This window comes from Ixodes scapularis, unplaced genomic scaffold (genome assembly GCF_016920785.2).
Source record: "Ixodes scapularis isolate PalLabHiFi unplaced genomic scaffold, ASM1692078v2 PGA_scaffold13__105_contigs__length_92229423, whole genome shotgun sequence".
In the NCBI taxonomy this organism is placed as follows: Eukaryota; Metazoa; Arthropoda; class Arachnida; order Ixodida; family Ixodidae; genus Ixodes; species Ixodes scapularis.
The window spans coordinates 59,099,189-59,117,856 of record NW_024609839.1 but is presented as its reverse complement, the minus strand read 5'-3'; the positions used below and the strand labels follow the sequence as shown (position 1 = coordinate 59,117,856).

Genomic DNA, 18,668 nt, shown 5'->3' with positions numbered 1-18,668 from the left:
AAAAGTCACAATCTGTTGCGTTAACATTTGCATGCCCAACTCTACCCGATGCGGTATGTGTATGCTATGTGCGCCACAAAGTATATTTATACGTGGAAAAACCAACACAATGCCGTACTTGCGGTCGCCTCGGACACGTAGCTGTATCATGTGCATCTCCGTCTATTCGTACAAAATGTGAAACAACGCACGACTCGACATCCTGTCCAGATGGACCACCCAAATGTGTCAATTGCGGACGTGACCATCCCTCTACTTCTATAGAAGCTGTCCAAGATGGCAAGAAGAAAGGGATGTCGTTCGTTACCGCGTTCTTCACGGAAGCGACTATCTAAAAGCGAAGGCGGCAGTAAAAGCTGATGCCTCTGAACACAATACCGATAACACGTCTGGTCCCGGACACGGTCAAAAGTCAGCAGCAAGCATGCCAGTGACTAACAAGCCACATAAACAACCAATTCAAGAGCCGCCCCCAGCATCGCAGCCTTCCCAAAGAAAGGAGAACAAAAAACCACACGATAAACCTGGAAGAAGTACACAACTTAATACAGACGATTTCGAGTCCTTTCCGCATCTCCCAAACACAGTACCTACGACACAAGAAGACCTCGCTCACAATCAACCTTCTACATGGAAGGCTGTAAGTAACATTGCCACCAACCTTGTCAAGAGTGCCTGCACTCCTCAACCGAATGCTACAGCTGAACCACCACCACCTGCGCTGGGCATCGGAAGCATCTTTGTGCTGCGATCAAGGCCTTACGTGGACTGCTTCAACACGTGTCTTCACCCATTGCCATCTACATTGTCCAACTCATTGACACATTTACTCCGCTCCTGAAACAATGGTTGAGCTAACTCAACTGTTACTACTTAATTACCATTTATTATAATTATGACAGCACTCATTATGGATGACAGATACGACAATGCGACTATATTCCAGTGAACGCGAGAGGCCTAAGGGGGCGTCTATCCGATCTCAGGCAATTTTCACAGAAGCATCAATTTGCTGTCATGGCCATGTGTGAGTCAAGGCTTCCAAACAATTTTCATTTTTCTGGGTATGAATATCTTTCTTCAACCCGAACTACAAGACCAAGTAGAGTCATCCTTCTCCTGCGCACAGACCTCAGTTACGTGCATCACGCTATTCCACCACATCAAGATAATGAGTACATTGTGGCTACAGTTACTGACGGAAAGGGCAACTTCACCATCATTGCTGGGTACATCCCACCGAAAGCTAAATTTGACGAAGGTTACCTCACTGACATTCTCAGCAAGTACCCGTTGCCATTTGTCTTAACAGGTGATTTTAACGCCGATAATTCTGTATGGGGCAGCACGCACACCAACCCTCGAGGTAGGAGATTGGCCGATATTACTGCCTGTCACCATCTCTGCCTAATGAATGACGGTAGCCCTATGTATATACAGAGTCTTAAAAGTAGCAGCTGCCTAGACCTCACATTCGTTTCGCCATCGCTAGCATCTCAAGCAACATGGTTTGCAGACATTGAATCAAGAGGTAGTGATCACATGCCCACCTATACGAAGCTTGGGAATTTTAAAAATATGAATACTCATCATGAGATTAGCCATATCAAGAAAAAATGACCGAGGAATGAAACCAAGAGATGGACCTACCATCATTCACAGAGGCCATCACTCGTTCGTTAAACCAATCAAGAGAGCAAACAACCTTACCGATTAACCAAACTACATTCGATGCCGAATATGAGCGACTTCGGGCTATTCGCCGGCGTGCTGAGAGGCGAGTTAGAAAGCATAAAAGGCCCGAGGATTTACGTGAGTTCCGAGGAGTAACTAAAAAAATCAAATGTCATTTGAACAAACTTGCAAGACGTCGTTGGCGGAAAATGTGCTCAGAACTTGATCCAAGGAAACGTACTACGAGAATATGGCAAATATCAAGAGGTCTTCGAGCAACACCGCAACAACGCTATCCGTTTCGGGCAGTAGCTCTATCGATGCAGTGTTCAGATATAGAGGCCGCGAATCAGTTCTGTATACGAATTACACAGGCGCAGTCTACACACACAAGCACACCGAAAACGCCACGGCCGGCACCACCGTCAACTCTGTCATGCATGGACGTTGATTTCTCTCTGAACGAACTCGAATCTGCTCTTGCATCATGTAGGCAGTCAAGCTCACCTGGACCAGATGGTGTTACCTACTCGGCAATTGCACGACTCGGACCAAGTACCATCAAATGCCTTCTTCGACTCTTCAACCAATCCTGGAACGAAGGCGAGGTACCTACATCATGGAAAGTCTCTCAAGTTATACCGTTACTAAAGCCAGGCAAATCACCCTTTACCATCACTTCATATCGACCCATTGCGCTTTCAAGTTGCACAGGCAAACTCATGGAACGTATGATCTCGGCGCGATTGGAATGGCATTTCGAACATCATGGTCTATATTCAAATGAATCGCCAGGCTTTCGACGCGGCCGGTCCTCAATAGACGGGGTAATTGATTTAATTGCATCGGTTGAACACGAAAAATCTCAACGACGAATGATCACAGCCGTATTCTTGGACATCAAGAGTGCCTTTGACTCTGTGACGCATGATGCTATACTTGACGCACTAGAAGAACTAGAAATAGGAGGGATCTCCAGTTACTTAACTAACAGTGCAATTTTTGCTGCTACGGCACAAGAAAAAACTACCCTTTATAATGTCACAATGGGTGTCCCACAGGGTGGCGTACTAAGTCCGACATTATTCATGATGTGCCTTAATGCGCTCAGTGTGGAACTTCCAGAAACAGTTCGATCATCGGTATATGCAGATGATATCTGCATATGGGGCCTCCGGAGTTACCAGAGTACAGGTTAGAGCTCGTCTTCAAAAAGCATTAGGCACGACTGATAGATATCTTCTTGGATTGCGGATTGACTATCTCTCCATCGAAATCAGCCGCCATGGCTTTTACTAGACGTTGCATGGATAAATAACTCCTCAAGGTATCCGGCCAAGCCATTCCGTATGTAAAACACCACATATTTTTAGGCATATCGATCGATCGAGGACTGACATGGACGCCTCACATTATGCACCTTAGAAAAAAATTGACCAGCTTTATACACCTCATACGTTTTATATGTGGCACAACTTGGGGTGCGAAAGTAACATCAGTACTGCGTCTTTACAAAGCTCTATTTGAGGGTCTATTGAGGTACAGCCTGCCAGTCCTTCATGGGATGTGCGCCACGAATTTGAAGCAACTACAAAGTGTACAGGGCTCTGCTCTTCGTTCTTGCTTAGGTGTTCCGTACTTAACGTCCACTTTAGGTGTTATAGCAGAAGCTGGGTGCCTATCCATTGAAGCACTTCGTGCAAAAGAAACACTACGTGCACACTTACGCCACCTAACAATGCATGAATCCCCCCACCTTGCCCGGGTACAATCATCCAGGAAAGATTCAAGCTATGCTAAATTCTTGATACAGCAGGAGCCAAATATACCAAAGCAGTTTGAAACACCAAAGTTGGCGGATGTTCCACCATGGACACTAACATGCCCTACAATATCACTCAATATAGATGGCATACAGAAAAAAAAGCGTCAACGGCACAAACTGTATTGAGGCAACTGACCCTCTCATTAATCAATATCAACCATCGGTTCCGAACTCACATTTACACTGACGGGTCAACAACTCACCAAAACGCAGCTGCCGGAGTAGTTATACCCATGGAACAATTCGTGCTTAAATTCAGACTAGACCACCGCACCTCATCAACTGTCTCGGAGCTGGTGGCCATTAGGGAAAGCTTAAAATATATAATACGCACCGAACCACGAGCATGGTCCGTTTTCACTGACTCAAAAGCTGCACTCCAGAGCATGCAGCAGTATCTACGACGTGGAGCAAATGAACAGCTGACATTCACCGTAGTCAGCCTCTGCCAACAGGCCCAACAGGCTGGCCACCACATTCACTTCCAATGGATCCCGAGCCATTGTGGCGTCCCTGGTAATGAGGCCGCTGACCAAGCAGCAAAGAGCGGGCACGACAACTTATCTAGCATTTCTGTTCCATATTCAAGAAATGACGCTGGTGCAACGGTTTTCTGGGTCGGAAAAAAGGTAGGTGCGGCCCTCTCGGCAAGCCCTTCTCACCACTATCCACGACTTTATAATCTAGATCCTGAACTGAAGTTCAGACCGCCCAGAAAGCTTACAAGAAAGACTGAATCAGTACTTCACCGAATCAGGCTGGGCGTTGCATTTACATATAAATATCTCCGCTGTATTGGGAAAAGACCTTCTGCAAACTGCTTGATATGTGAAGAAGTGGAATCACTGGACCACCTGTTATGCACTTGCTCAATTTATGACGTGGAAAGAGAGGTGCTTACTGAAGAACTTTCCCAGCTGAACTCCCGACCGTTCTCTCTCCAGATGATCATAGGAGCGTGGGAGAGCCCAGAAAAGCTGGCTGTTGCGACCAAATACCTACTACGTTTCTTACGTGATACCCAACTTATTTGCCGTCTTTAAGGAGCAGATATGGAGATCCAGGTTATTTTGACGTGTTTTTATTAATTTCCTCTTCTTGCCCTTTGGCGTCCCCTATTCCCCTTCCCCAGCACAGAGAAACCGGTTGGTAGCTGAAGACGTTACAAATGGGGCAGGCGGCAATCATGAATAAGCTTGGTACTATCGACGCATGGGCATCAGAGGGGGTGCAAAAAAAGCACTTGCCCCCCCGCTTCGTTCCCTTCTCCAGCTCTCTCGGGTATGGGGGATCAAATGACGTCGCTCAGCCATAGCTTTTCTAGCGGAGAAACCGAAAGTAATCCTAAAAATAAAATCCACGCACTTTTGTTTCCTTTGAATCCTTCAGCAATACACACAAAAAAAGAATAAGATCCCCCCTTGGACAGTTGCGATCAGCCTCGCCCAGCCCAAAAAAAAACAAAAAAAAAACATAGGGAACACCGCAGTCTTGTGTTGTGATGAATCACAGGCAGTCGGGTGAAAGTCAGTAAAATGCCCCCAAAACAGAGCGTCTTCTACACAGAGCGGGATTCTTCCAAAAAGCTCAACAGAACAAATCGGCGTAGGTAAACGAGTTGGAGGTAGTCCGCGCTCCCCCTTCGTGCACCTGGTAAAACCGACTGCGTAAGGAGTGGAGCGAGCGGGCCCGGGGCGGAAGAGGGGGGGGGGGAGCCGGGGGCAAGGGTAGCTTCGGCTTTTTGGGGGGGGTTTCAACCCCCCAAACCACCCCCCTGTCTACGCCGCTGCTCACGCCAGTGCTCTGTTTTGTATATGTGCATTTGAGTTTTTCTTCGTTGCCCGTAGCATGTTGCGGTCATGGGAAAGGAGAAGAGAGGGTCAAAATCGGGGGCCAGGCGTCCTCTTTTTTGACAATGCAGTACTGAGAAACTCTGTTCGCACCATGTCAACAACGATACTTCCCCGGGCCATAACTCACACGGGAAAGGCGTGTCAGACCGTCCTTGTTCACACCATCGTGTTCACACACGTGACGCCATCGAATATCTCTGACAGAGGGGCACACTTTGCTGTTGCTGGCTCTCTCTTCCTGGCTCAGTTGCTTGAATGGGCCACCAATCCACACCCAATCCCACTTTTTTATATGACCGTGGGCTGATGTCAGGAGTGAAAATGCACATCAGAAGCTTTTTTAAACGGAAAGCTGACAATGATAATGACAATCCATCTTGCGCAACGAAGAGCCACGTGACCTCAGAGCCGTGTCATGACCTACAGTCTATCGATGTACCTGCTGTCTCCGTCCCTCCTGAGCATCCTCCGGCTTTAAAGAGCTAGGTGGACATTGGTTTTGCTCTCACAGGTATGTCAAACTCGTCTTTAACTCTGGGAGTATTCATGCAAAGCTGAGCTTGATCAGATATATAGCAAGTTGCAACCAATATAAAGATGAGAACCAGCGGGCTAAAATTTTACTCCAGTTCTGAAATGAGACAGAGCGAGCATGGCAAGCTCAAAGAACCCGCGTCGAGGAAATACGGAAAGTTACAATGGCAACTAACCTTACGGCGGTAGCCCCGCCGTGCTAGCTTTCCAACACAGCTAACGCAGCTTTCAGGTGTCTTCAACGGACCTTAACCCGGGAAATGCTTCGAATTGATATCACGAGCGAAGACAATTTTGAGCAGAAAATTAGAGTTGTAAATTTGAGCATAAGCCAACTTGGGGTAACTTTTAAAAACTTGTATAAACGTCAAATATTGTTAAATATGGAAATAAAAGGGTATCGTTCATTGCTGCGACAATTTAGGATGTGTGCGCGTGACTTACGTGCACTGTCTTGCTATTTTATTGTGTACGGTACATATATGATGCCAGTACTTGTCTATAAAATCTTTGTGCGTTTTGATCTCTGAGATAATTATAAACTAAGTGGACTGTTTTGTTGTTTTGCTGCGTCATAGACAAAATTCCTTTTTTTTTTCACTGTGCCTGTACATATCTTTAAAAATGTTTTGTTTTCTTACTTTGAAATTACTGATGCGTTGTACTTTTTAAAATTAATTGCTTAATCAAAAATATGCGTACCTTGCAAGCTGTATTTAGCTTTTTCGTATTTTAGTGTGCCCCCCCCCCCCCCCCTTCCCCTTGAGCGCACACGCCCAAAAAGGGCTGTCAATTTGCCCCCCCCCCCCCCCTCCCTCAAGACAAAATACTGCCGATGCCCATGTATCCAGGGGCGGATCCAGAACTCCGTTTTGGGAGAGGAAGGGGGGGGGGGGGCGGAAAATTTGTAAGGATACTATTCTCCCATTCTTTCTTGTGCACCGGGGGGCCCACCCATGGCAAATCGCCCTCCGAGAAGGAGAAAGGGGGGGGGGGGGGGTCGACTTTGTTTAAGCTTGAGGGGGCCGCCCCCGTCGCCACCCCCCCCCCCCCCCTTGGATCCGCCCCTGCATGTATCGACGCCATGTTCGTGAAGCACGAGGCTATGTTGGCAGAGGGGAACTATAAGCTCGGCGTTACCAAAGGGCAGATCCAACCGGTTAATAAAGCACTATCGGAACAAACGAGTTTAATAAGATACCTTACGCAACAAGTTAAAGGTTTGCAAAACCAGATCGTGTTGACCTCGAGAACAGAAGTCGTAGGCAGAATCTGGTCTTCTCTGGGGTAAATGCCGACAACCGCTCAGACCAGTCGGAAGATTTGATTAAAAATATTTGCAGAGCTAAGAAAGCACCATGTTGGTCGCTACAACAAGAGATTTAAAAGACAAATTATTGTCAACTTTCATCGTGTGAGGAAAAACAGGATCTGCTGTTAAATGCTAAAAAGTTCAAAGGGTCACCCTTCAGCGTGGATCGGCACTACTCACCTGAAACCCGAAATATCTGGAAAAAACTGTGGGAATACACTAAAGTTAAGAAAGCAGACAGCAATAACCGGGTGCGACTAAAAACCGACAAGCTCATTGTTAACGAAAAAAAAATTCACGTGATAAGGAAATGGAAGCTGTTGTTCCGCAAGTAAAGCACTGACGCCACCATGAGCAAAGGAAACGCGACTGTCGTGATTTAGTAGCTGTTGTTGCAAACTGCAGAAGTACAATAAACGAAGTTGACGAATTTACTGGTCTCATTGAATATGTCAAGGCTGATATATAGTACTTGGAACAGAATCATGGCTAAACCCGTATATTCCCGATAGTGAAGTCTTTCCAAAAGAGTTAATTGCTTATCGAAAAGGCCGGTCAGTCCTTGGTGGACCTTCATTCTTTCTTATAATCTTCGCTACTAAATACTGGTCATGACGCAGTGGAGTCCATTTGGTGCAAAGTCTCCTTAAATGATAACTGTTCTTATGCTGTCGGAGCCTTTTATCGACTACCAAATTCGGACTTGAGAACGTTACAATCAATCTACGATACTGTTTCCGAGGCCTCTGGCCGGACAATCTTTCTCGCCGCTGATTTTAACTTGCCAGACTTGAGCTGGCAGAATAACGCATGTATAGCTAAAGTTAGCAGCCGTTTGAACATTGAAATCAGAAATATTGTAGATACTTTCGTACACTACAGCAGTTGAACAAGCCTACTCGTATTAATACCGTCTTGGACCTCTTGTTCTGTAGTTCTGACAACCTTGTTACCTCCGCGAATATTATTCCAGGCATTAGTGATCACCAGGCTGTTGTTGCAAGCATAAAAACTTAATTTAAACTATTGAAGTAATGTAAATCAAGAAGATTATTTTACGTGAGAATGTGATTATTTTAGCATCGCCAATGAGCTCATTAAGCAGTTGCCTGTGTTTGAGTGTCTTTCTAAGGATTCATTAGTTATGGTGCGTGTTTAAAAAAGAATTGCCTAATCTCACGAATGTGTATGCTCCAAGTATAAACTCTGATAAGCTTAAAAACAGAAAAAGTCATGGGTGACCTGCCGTATCCTAAATATAATTAAAAAAACGAAGACGAGAGTTTGTGCAATACAAGCAAACAAGGAGAAAAAATTAGTTAAAGTGATTATCCGATGTAACACGTGAAAACCAACTGGAAATAAAAAGAGCAAAACTTCAAAAGGCTTAATGAAAGAACGAAAACCAACTCCAAATCTTTTTGGCAATATATGAAGGGAACCGGATCAGATTATCTAGGAATACATGAGATTGCACATGATAATCAGGTTTTCTTCAGGTAATACTGTGAAAGCAACGTGTTTAAATAATTACTTTCACTTTGTTTGTTTTTTTGTTTTTCCTTTTTCTTTGGGGCCCCTCCATGTACATGAACGTACGTAAGTACTTGCCGCTGATGAAGCCAGTTGTGAACTTAGTGTACGTGGAATTAAACTACTGTTAAGGGGTATCGGTGAAACAGAGGCAAATCGTCCAGATGGTATTTCACCTCGCGTACTGAAGAAACGTGCACGACCAATTTCGCTTTATCTTTGCTTATTTACGCCAAGTCGTTTTCAGCGGGACAACTGCCAGATAACTGGAAGGTCACCCACGTTGTACCTAATCACAAAGGAGGCTAAAAAAAAGACGTAGCAAATTATAGGCCGAATTCACTAATATCAGTTTCGTGCAAAATCATGGAACATATTTTATGTAAACGGAGATAATTAGACGTATAACAGAAAACGATGTTTTGATAAAAGAACAACACGGGTTTCGGAAAAGATTATCTTGCACAACGTTACTTGTCGAATTTTATCACGACTTGGTATCGGAAGCTGTTGAGCGGGAACAAACGAATTGTATCTTTTTTTTTTTCTTTTTCCGTAAGACGTTTGACACGGTCTTCCACCCATTACCTTTAAGTAAACTCGAAATGTTTCACATATATTCGACTGTGTTCAATTGGATTGAAAATTATCTTTTCTAGCGTAGGCAGTGTGTAAGTTTGAACGGCTGAAGTTCGGATTATGTCGACGTCACGTCGGGGGTTCCGCGGGGATCTGTCCTGGGACCACCTTTGTTTTTAATATTAATAATATCTCAGTTGATACATTTTCCTCTATAAGTTTGTTCGCTAATGATTGTGTTGTGTATAGAAAAATTAAGAGTAAGAGTGATGTCGCTGGGTTACAAAATGACTTAAACCGTATTCATACCTGGTGTTCTGAGCAAAAACGAGTTTGAATCCCCAAAAATGTGTGCAGCTATGTTTTACAAAGAAAACGGAAAAAAAATAACTTGAAAATCATTATTATATAAATACGAATCAAGTAAGCAACCTACCTAGGTACAAGTATCCAGATGGTATTCTATCCACTGATTGTTCATGGAATGCTAACGTAGATGATGCGATTGCTAAAGCCGGTAGGGCGCTGAACTTTATTCAGAGAAATCTAAAGTGCTCAGAATATGCTATAAAATTCTGCCTATCTAGCATGGGTCAAGCTGATTTTAGAATGTGCTAGTGCTGTATAAAACCCTGCACAAAAAATATTGGTTAATAAACTGTAAAAAATACAGAATACAGCAGCTCGGTTTGTCTTGGGGTGTTGCGGGTGGAAAGACAATGTTACTCGAATGAAAAATGAATTAAATTGGGAATCACTGCCCCTCGAGGAACAAAAGTGGAAGTAAAGTTATTCTTTTCATTATTTTATTACAAAACAGGCACCAAAAGCGCAGCTTTTCTGAACGAACCGTATTATGTTTCTCATCGGAATAATCATGTCTTTAAAGTCAGAGAATGCCACGCCAAAACAAACATTTATGCAAATTCGTTTTTTTTTTTGTTTTCTTTCGTTTTCCGTTAAAATCATTGTACAGCGGAACACGCCGTCTGAGGAGCAAGTGTGTTCTGCCAACGAAGACTTGTTTCTTTGCAAAACTGTAACCCCCATGCTGTAACGCCTTCGGGCAATGCGGGGTAATCTTTGAATAAATTATAAACAATAAAGTAAACAGAACCAGCGCTAACTGTAGAAGAAGTATAATCTAGTGAAGTACATTGCTGTGCTAGTTGGTTTATCTTATTTAAACGTAAAAAATGGCGCAAAAAAAACAAAACAAACAATACAAGCACTAACTGCAGAAGAAATATAATAGTAGTTAAACAGAATAGCGCAAACTACACCAGTTTAACTGAGATGAACCAACAAACCCAGCAACGTATTTTACCACTAAGACAACGCATCCACAAAGGTGCTGGCAGAGTATCGAGTGTCGCCACTGGAGTTGTCGAAACGATCTACTAAAAAACCTCATGAGCGCACAAAGAAGCTTGTATCACACCGAAATAATCCTTTACATAACTCGTAATTTGCAAAATCCGTCGAATCCCGTCATGCAAAGTTTCCATTGTTCAACGTGTGTAGTTGCAACCACTCCGTAAAATACGGTAGCGGTTGCAACTCAACGCGGATCGGTTTATTTGCCCTATTACGTTTAGTCAAAGGTTGCGGTCGGTCGTGACGTATCTGTTTTTCTTTACAGAGTCTCCCACAGGCAGACTACTACATAACGCGTTACAAGTAACACCTTACTTGTACGTTTTGTTCGGTCACACAGTAACGACTTGGTGAAGCTTGAAGAGAAGGACTGAGTAACATATTTTCGTTACTTTTTGATAAAGTAACTACCCAAGCAGCACAGATTTTGGCCATGCATTGGCCAATGGCTGGGAACGGTCTTTAGGCCACTGGCCAAAGGATAGCCATTCATCGGCCAATGCTTGGCCGATGGCTGATGGCCAGTGGCCACAGACCAATGGCCTGAGAAAGGCCGATCATCAGCCAAGGGCTGGCCACTGTCTGGCCACTGGCCAAAGAACCATTGCCAGCCATTGGCCAATGATTGGCCAAATCTGTGCTGCTTGGGCAGGAAACGTGTCGAGTCATTTCTGGAGGGGAGGTTGTACAGTACAACACAAGTATTGAACTTATATTTTCACTCCCAGCATGCTCGAGCCATGCTTGCTTTATATGCGTACATCCCCCAATGGGTCCGGTGCTGGGGTAACGCCGACAAGGTGTGACCAGAGGAATATTGTCGACTCCATCGCCGGCGGGAAGAGGTGGGAGGTGATGTTTTCTAGTTTGTTTACCCGATCCCCCTAAAGGTCATCTTGTGATAGTTGGGGGAGAAAAGTGGCTTAGAAGGGCGGGAGGAATTAGATGTTCGTCTTTTTAGACCTAAGCTAGGTGGCGCAAGCTATCGCCCGTTACAGAGGATATAGCCATTAACATCCATCAATACATCCACTTTTTGTATGGCCAGTATGGCAGGATTGTCATACGAGGAAGAAACACGCCTTGGTGTCTGCGGACTGTCTTTTGTGTGGCGTATAGGCATTCTTACCGCGGCTTAAAGCATTATACAAAAGACAGTCTGGCAACACGAGTCACCGCATGCAATATCCGTAGTTCGATTGTCGTGTGCCAAGTTTCCGTTGCCATAATGCATTCGAAGCACGGATCTCGCTGTCACTCGCGCTTGAATGTGTATGCAAACTGTCTTTTGGATGGATGTATAACAGTATAAGCAGTGTGACCCCGCCTTATGGTACGTTTACACTTGCGGATCCGCCAGCGGATCCGCCCAGCTTTTGCCGCTGGGGCGAAACGCTGGGCGGAAAACGCGGCGGCGAGCCGTTTAGGTCCGGGATCTATTTCTGCCGCCGAACGAGGCGTTTCGCTGATCGGATATGACATTCTTGCGCGGCGCGACGCTGCCTACGTCACGAGTACGCGTTCTTCCGGGAGCAGCAACGCCCGGGAGAGAGAGAGCCGAGGCGGGAACTCTCGCGCCTTCTCGTCATATTTGACGAGACGTTACGGGAACCGCTGCCGCAGCCGGCGCTGCCGCCACTGCTCGAAGGAAATAGATGCAAACACAACCAGCTCGTCGTCGCCACCGCCGGGAGCGGATCCGCTCCCGCGGCAGCGGATTTCTTTTCAGGTGTAAACGTACCATTAAGCCTAACTACAACTAAAGCAATACATACTCCTCCTTCATCGCAGGTCTTCCTGAGACAAGCATGGCGCTGTCCTTCCGGAGGCGTGGTCGGGGCAGAGAACAGAAAACCAGCTGGCCCGCCGTCTTGGCGACGTCATGGCTGCTGTTCTTCGTCTTCGGCTTGTTCCGCTCGTACGGCGTCTTGTACCTGTTCCTCACCAGGAGCCTCCAGTTCAACCGATGGAACGCTTCTCTGGCGTTCGCGGCTGTGGCGTCGGCAAATGCTTTCTCCAGTCAGTGTTTTGTTCATTTTCTCAACTGCCCCAGCACATAGAGTGGAAGGTGCTTATATGGCAAAGGTTCGCATGTGCCAAATACCTCGGCATGTGCCAGATACCTTGTACCAAATACCCTGGTACAATTACAGTGGTCGTATAGTGAAGATACGCATACATCGAAGGTACGCCTATGCGCCGTCAAACTGAGGGAGAGGAGGAGACGAGAGGGGACGTCAGAAGGCAGAGCTCTGATTGGAATGATTAGTGGGTAGACCTTAGCTGCCTTTGTCTCCACTCCACTCGTCGGGCACGGAACGCCGGCGTCAGGCGTTTGGCTTTCGTATTCAAACGCCTTCGTCGAGTGCAGTGGAGACAAAGGCTGCCTGTGCATCCACTACACTCTTCCAACGTGTGAGGACGCGCAACGCGGGCGTCCGGAATTTGGATTTCTCATTGGAACGCGTTCGACGAATCCAGATGAGAGAAAAGGCCCGTTCACACACTTTCATTTGACTCCGACCGACTGAGACAAGACCGAGTTTTAAACCTCTTGCGACGGCTTACGGCCTTGCATCGCGGCAGCAATGGCGGTCGTAAGCGGCTTAAAAAAAAACGCATTGTTAGACTCGGTCGGAATTGGGGTGGCGATGCGGGCTAGTAGGTTCATGCTTAGTGGACTCGACACAGCGCACAAGAAAAGAAAACAAACTATAAGGGTGTACACAGGAGAAGCGCTTACTCTCAGCTGAAGTTTTTATTGAAACAAACACCGAAGCAAACAACAGGCATTCCACACCATCATGGCCAATTCAGCACGTGTCGAGATAACATATATCTCTTTGCTATGTAAGAGGACCGATGTTTGGCTTACACATCGCCCAGTCCCTTCTTTTATTATCCTGTAGGCTTGTAACATTTCTATAGTCATCTGATCTTCCCCCTTCCAGCTATCGTGACGTGGTGGAAGTCGGGCTATACAATCTGCATAATGAAGCGACAAGTGCCCGACCGCTGTCGACCGCAGAGACCAAACATGCCCACGCAATCTTTCATTTATACATCGGGCCGTTTGGCCAACTTATACCTTGCTGCACGTTAGCGGAATCCTATACACGACGCCCATCGTACATTCCACATATTTTTTCCTATGTTTGACTGTGCAAATGCGCTTGGATCCTGTTTTGTTGCCAACTTTAGGGCACGATTGCGCAAGTTTGCTAGGTGCAGAAAACACCATAGGCACGTCGTATCTCTGCGCCACGTTTTTCGGGATTGTGGGATATTTGATGAAGGTAGGGAATGACTATCGGTCTCTTGCTTGGCCTACCTTTTCTACTCTGTGGCCCTCCCCTCCCTTCCTTAAGCAGCGACTCTGCAGCAGGTACCAACAACAATAACAGAATCCGGCCGCAACTCGTCGCTCCACCTGCCGGCCGAAACTGGCATGAATTACATGTTGGCACGATTTCTCCAAAGCCGTATGTAGTAGGTAAGATGAAGCACTGGTTCTTTTTACGAGTTAAGAATGCAAGCAGTCCAAGGGGAGGAGACCCTTCTTCGATCGTGGGTTATACGACAAACAGACATGACTGCCTATAAATTTTAACCGGAGGTCTAGAAATTGTAAAAAGCGACCACCTCGAAGTTCTTGAGTGAATCTAAGCCCCTCGGAGCACCGTGTGAAAACATCCAAAATTGCCATGACAGTTCTTTCTACCAAAACACACTCAGACCCTTTCATACCAACCAGGTGGTGGTCTACGTGTCGAAACACTTTGGATATCTGTTCATCATCTAGTTGGTTGCAGATGGCCAAGTCGCAATAGGCTAGGAAAATGTCACATATCACGGGAGCCAGACAGGACCCAACACAATTGCCTTCTTTTTGATCGTAAAGGCCGCTGTCATACGTGATAAGATTGGATTCGAGGTAAAACTTCAACCGCTCCAAAACCCCACCAACAGAAAAGCCGCAAGCATTCTGGAAGGCTATTGTGCGATTCCTTTCTATGCACTCACGCACCGAAACAAACATGACGCCGTGGGGAATTATGTAAAACAGGTCCTCTACATCGATGGAAAAACCTAAAGAGCCCGTGTACGATTCCTTGCTGAAAGAATCCACAATACACGCCGAACTGCGAACCAAAAAGGGTCGAAAAGTTTCAAATCACTAAGGTGCTTCTGCAGGTACTGGCTGACCAGACTCTGCCACGAGCCCCTCTCCGTATAATGGAACGCAGCGAAGCGCCCACATCAAGGGGTCTTAACAGCAAAGAAGACCTCCAAATGCCCAGTCTTCCTTTTACGTATGTTTTGTTCCGATTTGGTGAGCTCCAATCTCTTGCACCTGTTCATTGCAACAGCCTTGACCTTCTTGGGATCAAGAGAAGTTAGCCTGGAATTCTTATTTTGGCGGCATGAGAATTATTCTTTATTAAGTTGTCGGGGAGCAGGACCACCCCGCCCTCTTTGTCTGACATGCAGCAAACTCAAACCGCTTAAAAAAAAAAAAAAAAAAACGACAGAGGATGTTTCAGTCAGCCCCCGTGGGGGCCGGAACCCTATTTTCAGCGCACCTCAAAAGGCAGTCAGCCCCACCTGAGGTACAGTGGTCTTTGTCCTCTGAGGCAACCTTATCCGAAATACGCCGCACAGCAGCCAAAAGATCATGTGGCTTCTTGGGAGGCTCAATGCTAAACTTCGGACCTTTTTTTAAGGATTTTAGCCAGATGTTCTGGAACTTGATCGTCACCTAGAACCGTCAGGTCTCCCTGACAGCAAGCCGATGCACGTTGTTTCTTCGGAATTCCCGCCCTCACACGCTGCCACAAAAGTTCCGTCACCTGGTTCACCAGTTGCAGCTGGTCACTATGGTATCTGTGTGCACTGGGGTCGGGGTTGCCACGGCAACACAACACTTTAAGGTAGTCGTGTAGGAACTGCGCTTGTCTCCAGCTCTCAGACCTTATGATCTTGCAGATGCGCTTGGAGTGCCCCTGGGAGGGTGGACAAATTCACATGGTTTCTTAATAGCGAGTTCGTTTCACACGCACTGGCACCGTTCGAGTTCTCTCCCAGAATGCATCGCACTCGCAGAGTGTTGCACGGAAAACTGGACTCAAACGAACTCGCCAAATGCACCGAGTGCAGAAGACTGACGCTGCCGCCATCTATGTTGTAGAAAAGGTACCGACTTCAAACCGAAACTAGCGCCTTTCTGTTCGGAGTGATGCGTGGGAATGCGAGAATGCAGTCGCTACCAACGTTTATCTACAAACGTTGGTCGCTGCAACCTGTAGTTTATAGTTGCGATGACTTCAAGCAGCTAGGCTGCCGTAGAGATAATTACAGACGGCGTAAATTTCCGCAACCAGCTGTCTACAAAGCAGCTGGTTGCGATCTTTCAATTCTTATAACCGTTTACACTGAAGAAAACTGATGATGCTGTCCGAGCAGAAGCTTGATCCGTTTGAACATGGTATTATTCGTGAACCACTGAGAGGGTACGGCTTAAAACTATCCTGTTGTAATATCCAGCAAAACTGGGACTTTCGATTTGGATCGTCAGGATTAGATATTAGCCTTGGCGAGGGCGTCGAGAATGAGAGCTTTCTCGAACAAAATACGACGGGGTAAGTTTTAAACATGATGATGTTGCCCAATCCTCGGATAAAGTCTCCATCTTTAGCTTTCTCTGATGCTCATTGGGCAGTCAGAGGTTTCTGCTGGGGGAGTTTTGTCGAAAAATGTTAAATTTTTCACCCGCACACGGATGCTGATAGACATCTCGGGGGCCGCTGTTGCGTTTGTTCTGGGCATTTCTTTACACACTGGTATATTTCAGCGTTTGTGCGGCAACAGAGCGATTTAAAACCTGCAAATAAATCACGGGTTGTCAATTGCTTCCTTCAGGAAATAGCAGACGCTCACAATTCAAGCTTGCGTTTGATTTCATGGCCCGCGGGACGCGATATCTATGAGAAAATCTACTTTTTTTCCCGTTCGGTTCCGCGACACATCGTAGCAGACGAACCCTCGTCGTCTGCTCCCGCTCCTCGCCGGCCCCACCGGAGCGAGGCATGACGGGATTGCATTTTGGCGCACTCCCGATTTTCTCGGTGCAGCGAGTGCATGCACGCGTGGGGTGTCAGCGCTGAAACGAACTCGGAGAGTGCAACCACTCGTGGAGTGCCGGCCGAAACGAACCCGTTCCACGCTGCGAGTGGGCACGCGTGGGCACGAGTGCCGTGAAACGAACTCGCTATAAGTTATCCCTAAGACGACTTGAAGGCAAAAGCCCCAGCGCCGATGTAAACGTGATAGCGAACCTCCAAAGACAGCGCGCTCTCTGACGACGCACTTTTGGCGCCGTTTCATCGGCTCACTCGGACCGTGGCGTCGGCTGTGGTCACGGTGATAGCGAACCTCCGAACACAGCGCGCTCTCTGCCGACGAACGTTTCGCGCCGTTTCATTTGCTCCCTGGGGTCATGACGTCGGCTCTGGTCCCGGTGATTGCGAACCTGCGAAGACCAGAGACGGCTCTGGCGAAGACAACACGCGCGCGCTCTCTGACGACGCGCTTTTGGCGCCGTTTCATTGATACCTTTCGTTTTGGTACCTTTCGTGTCGCTGACGTGTTTTCGCTCGAGGACTTCGAAGGTCAACTGTACGATGAGACGTAGAAGGCCTTCGCCTTAATAAAAACCTCAGTTGGGAGTAAGCACTTGTCCTGTGTATACCCTTCTACTATGTCTTTGTTTCTTGTGCGCAGTGTCGAATCCACTACTAGGTCGGAGTCGGTTGCAACAGTGTGAACCATCTTTTAGGTTTACCCCCTAATCATTCCAACCAGAGCTCGAGGTTCTGACGTCCCCGCACGCTCTTGTCTCCTCCTCTCACTCAGTTTCTCGGCGCATAGCTTACCTCCGCGTATAGCGAAGATACCCGCGTGCCGATGGGCGCTGCCACGAGAAATACACTAAGAAGGCTTCCTATATACGCCACCGCTTTGAGGCGCTAACTTGATCTAAGTGCAGCGCTTCTGTGCCTGCGACATGTGCACAACGCCACCGCTTCTTTATTATACTGAGGTTTTACGCCAAGAAACACGGTCACAAAAATTGAGAGGCTACACAGGACAAGACGCCTTGACCTGTGTGGCCTCACTTTTTATGCCTGTGTTTTTCGGCATATAACCTTAGTATGAATTAGAACAAACTAGCCCTAGTTGCAGTCTTAATTCTAGTATTGTGGCGAGTTGAGCTAGTTGGCACGTAGACCTGTTCCTGTGCCTTGTTTTCATATAGTAGTGGTCTTAATTCCCTTTATTATATCGGAGGCCGGCGTTCGTGCCTATTGTGGCATCTCTTACATCGACATAACTAAAAGAAGGTATCTTAAGTTCGGCTGTCCAGGCTTCTGAACCGCTATTCATACGGTGCGGCCCTCTCATTAGCAAAATTCGATTACAACTATAGTCTAGACATAAGCTATGGTCACTGACAGGATCAAAACGACAGGGTATCTTTCGAATACGTACCCGACCTCCGGCACGCGTTCGCTGCTTTCCGTCATGCTTTGGCTGCGAAAACACCTTTGAAGCCAATGGGATGCCGAAGTGTTATGGAAGGTTGGAAGCACGCGCTGGAAGGGGAGAACTGAAATTTACTTCCCTGCCGTCCTCGTCCCGTCAGTGACTGCAGTAGACCGTGACGAAATGCGTACGGGACATTTGGGTGTTTGTGCAATCATGATTTCTCCACAATGTTTCGCGCGGGTGGCTAGGAAGAGTACTGACTCACAACCGGTGCTCAGATCAAGCGATCGGCTCGACAGCGCAGACAATTTAACTTCTTTTTTTGTGTGTAAAAACATGTATTTCTTTTTTCTTATGAAAAGAGGTTAAGATATGGAGGCTTGAAGGAGTTAGCGAGTCATTCAAGGAAACAAAACAGTGCAAAATGATCAACACA

At 46.6% G+C, this 18,668-nt stretch overlaps 1 protein-coding gene across 2 annotated transcripts in view; it reads left to right on the top strand.

Moving 5' to 3' along the window:
* LOC8028489 overlaps window positions 1-18,668 on the top strand; it is a 63,304-nt gene that overhangs the window by 10,752 nt on the left and 33,884 nt on the right. For both annotated transcript variants that reach the window (XM_040212651.3, XM_029980874.4), the window contains exon 2: window positions 12,479-12,706. In XM_040212651.3, coding sequence (XP_040068585.1) covers window positions 12,496-12,706 — 211 coding nt within the window. In that variant the 5' untranslated portion in view covers window positions 12,479-12,495. The remainder of the gene's footprint in view (window positions 1-12,478; window positions 12,707-18,668) is intronic.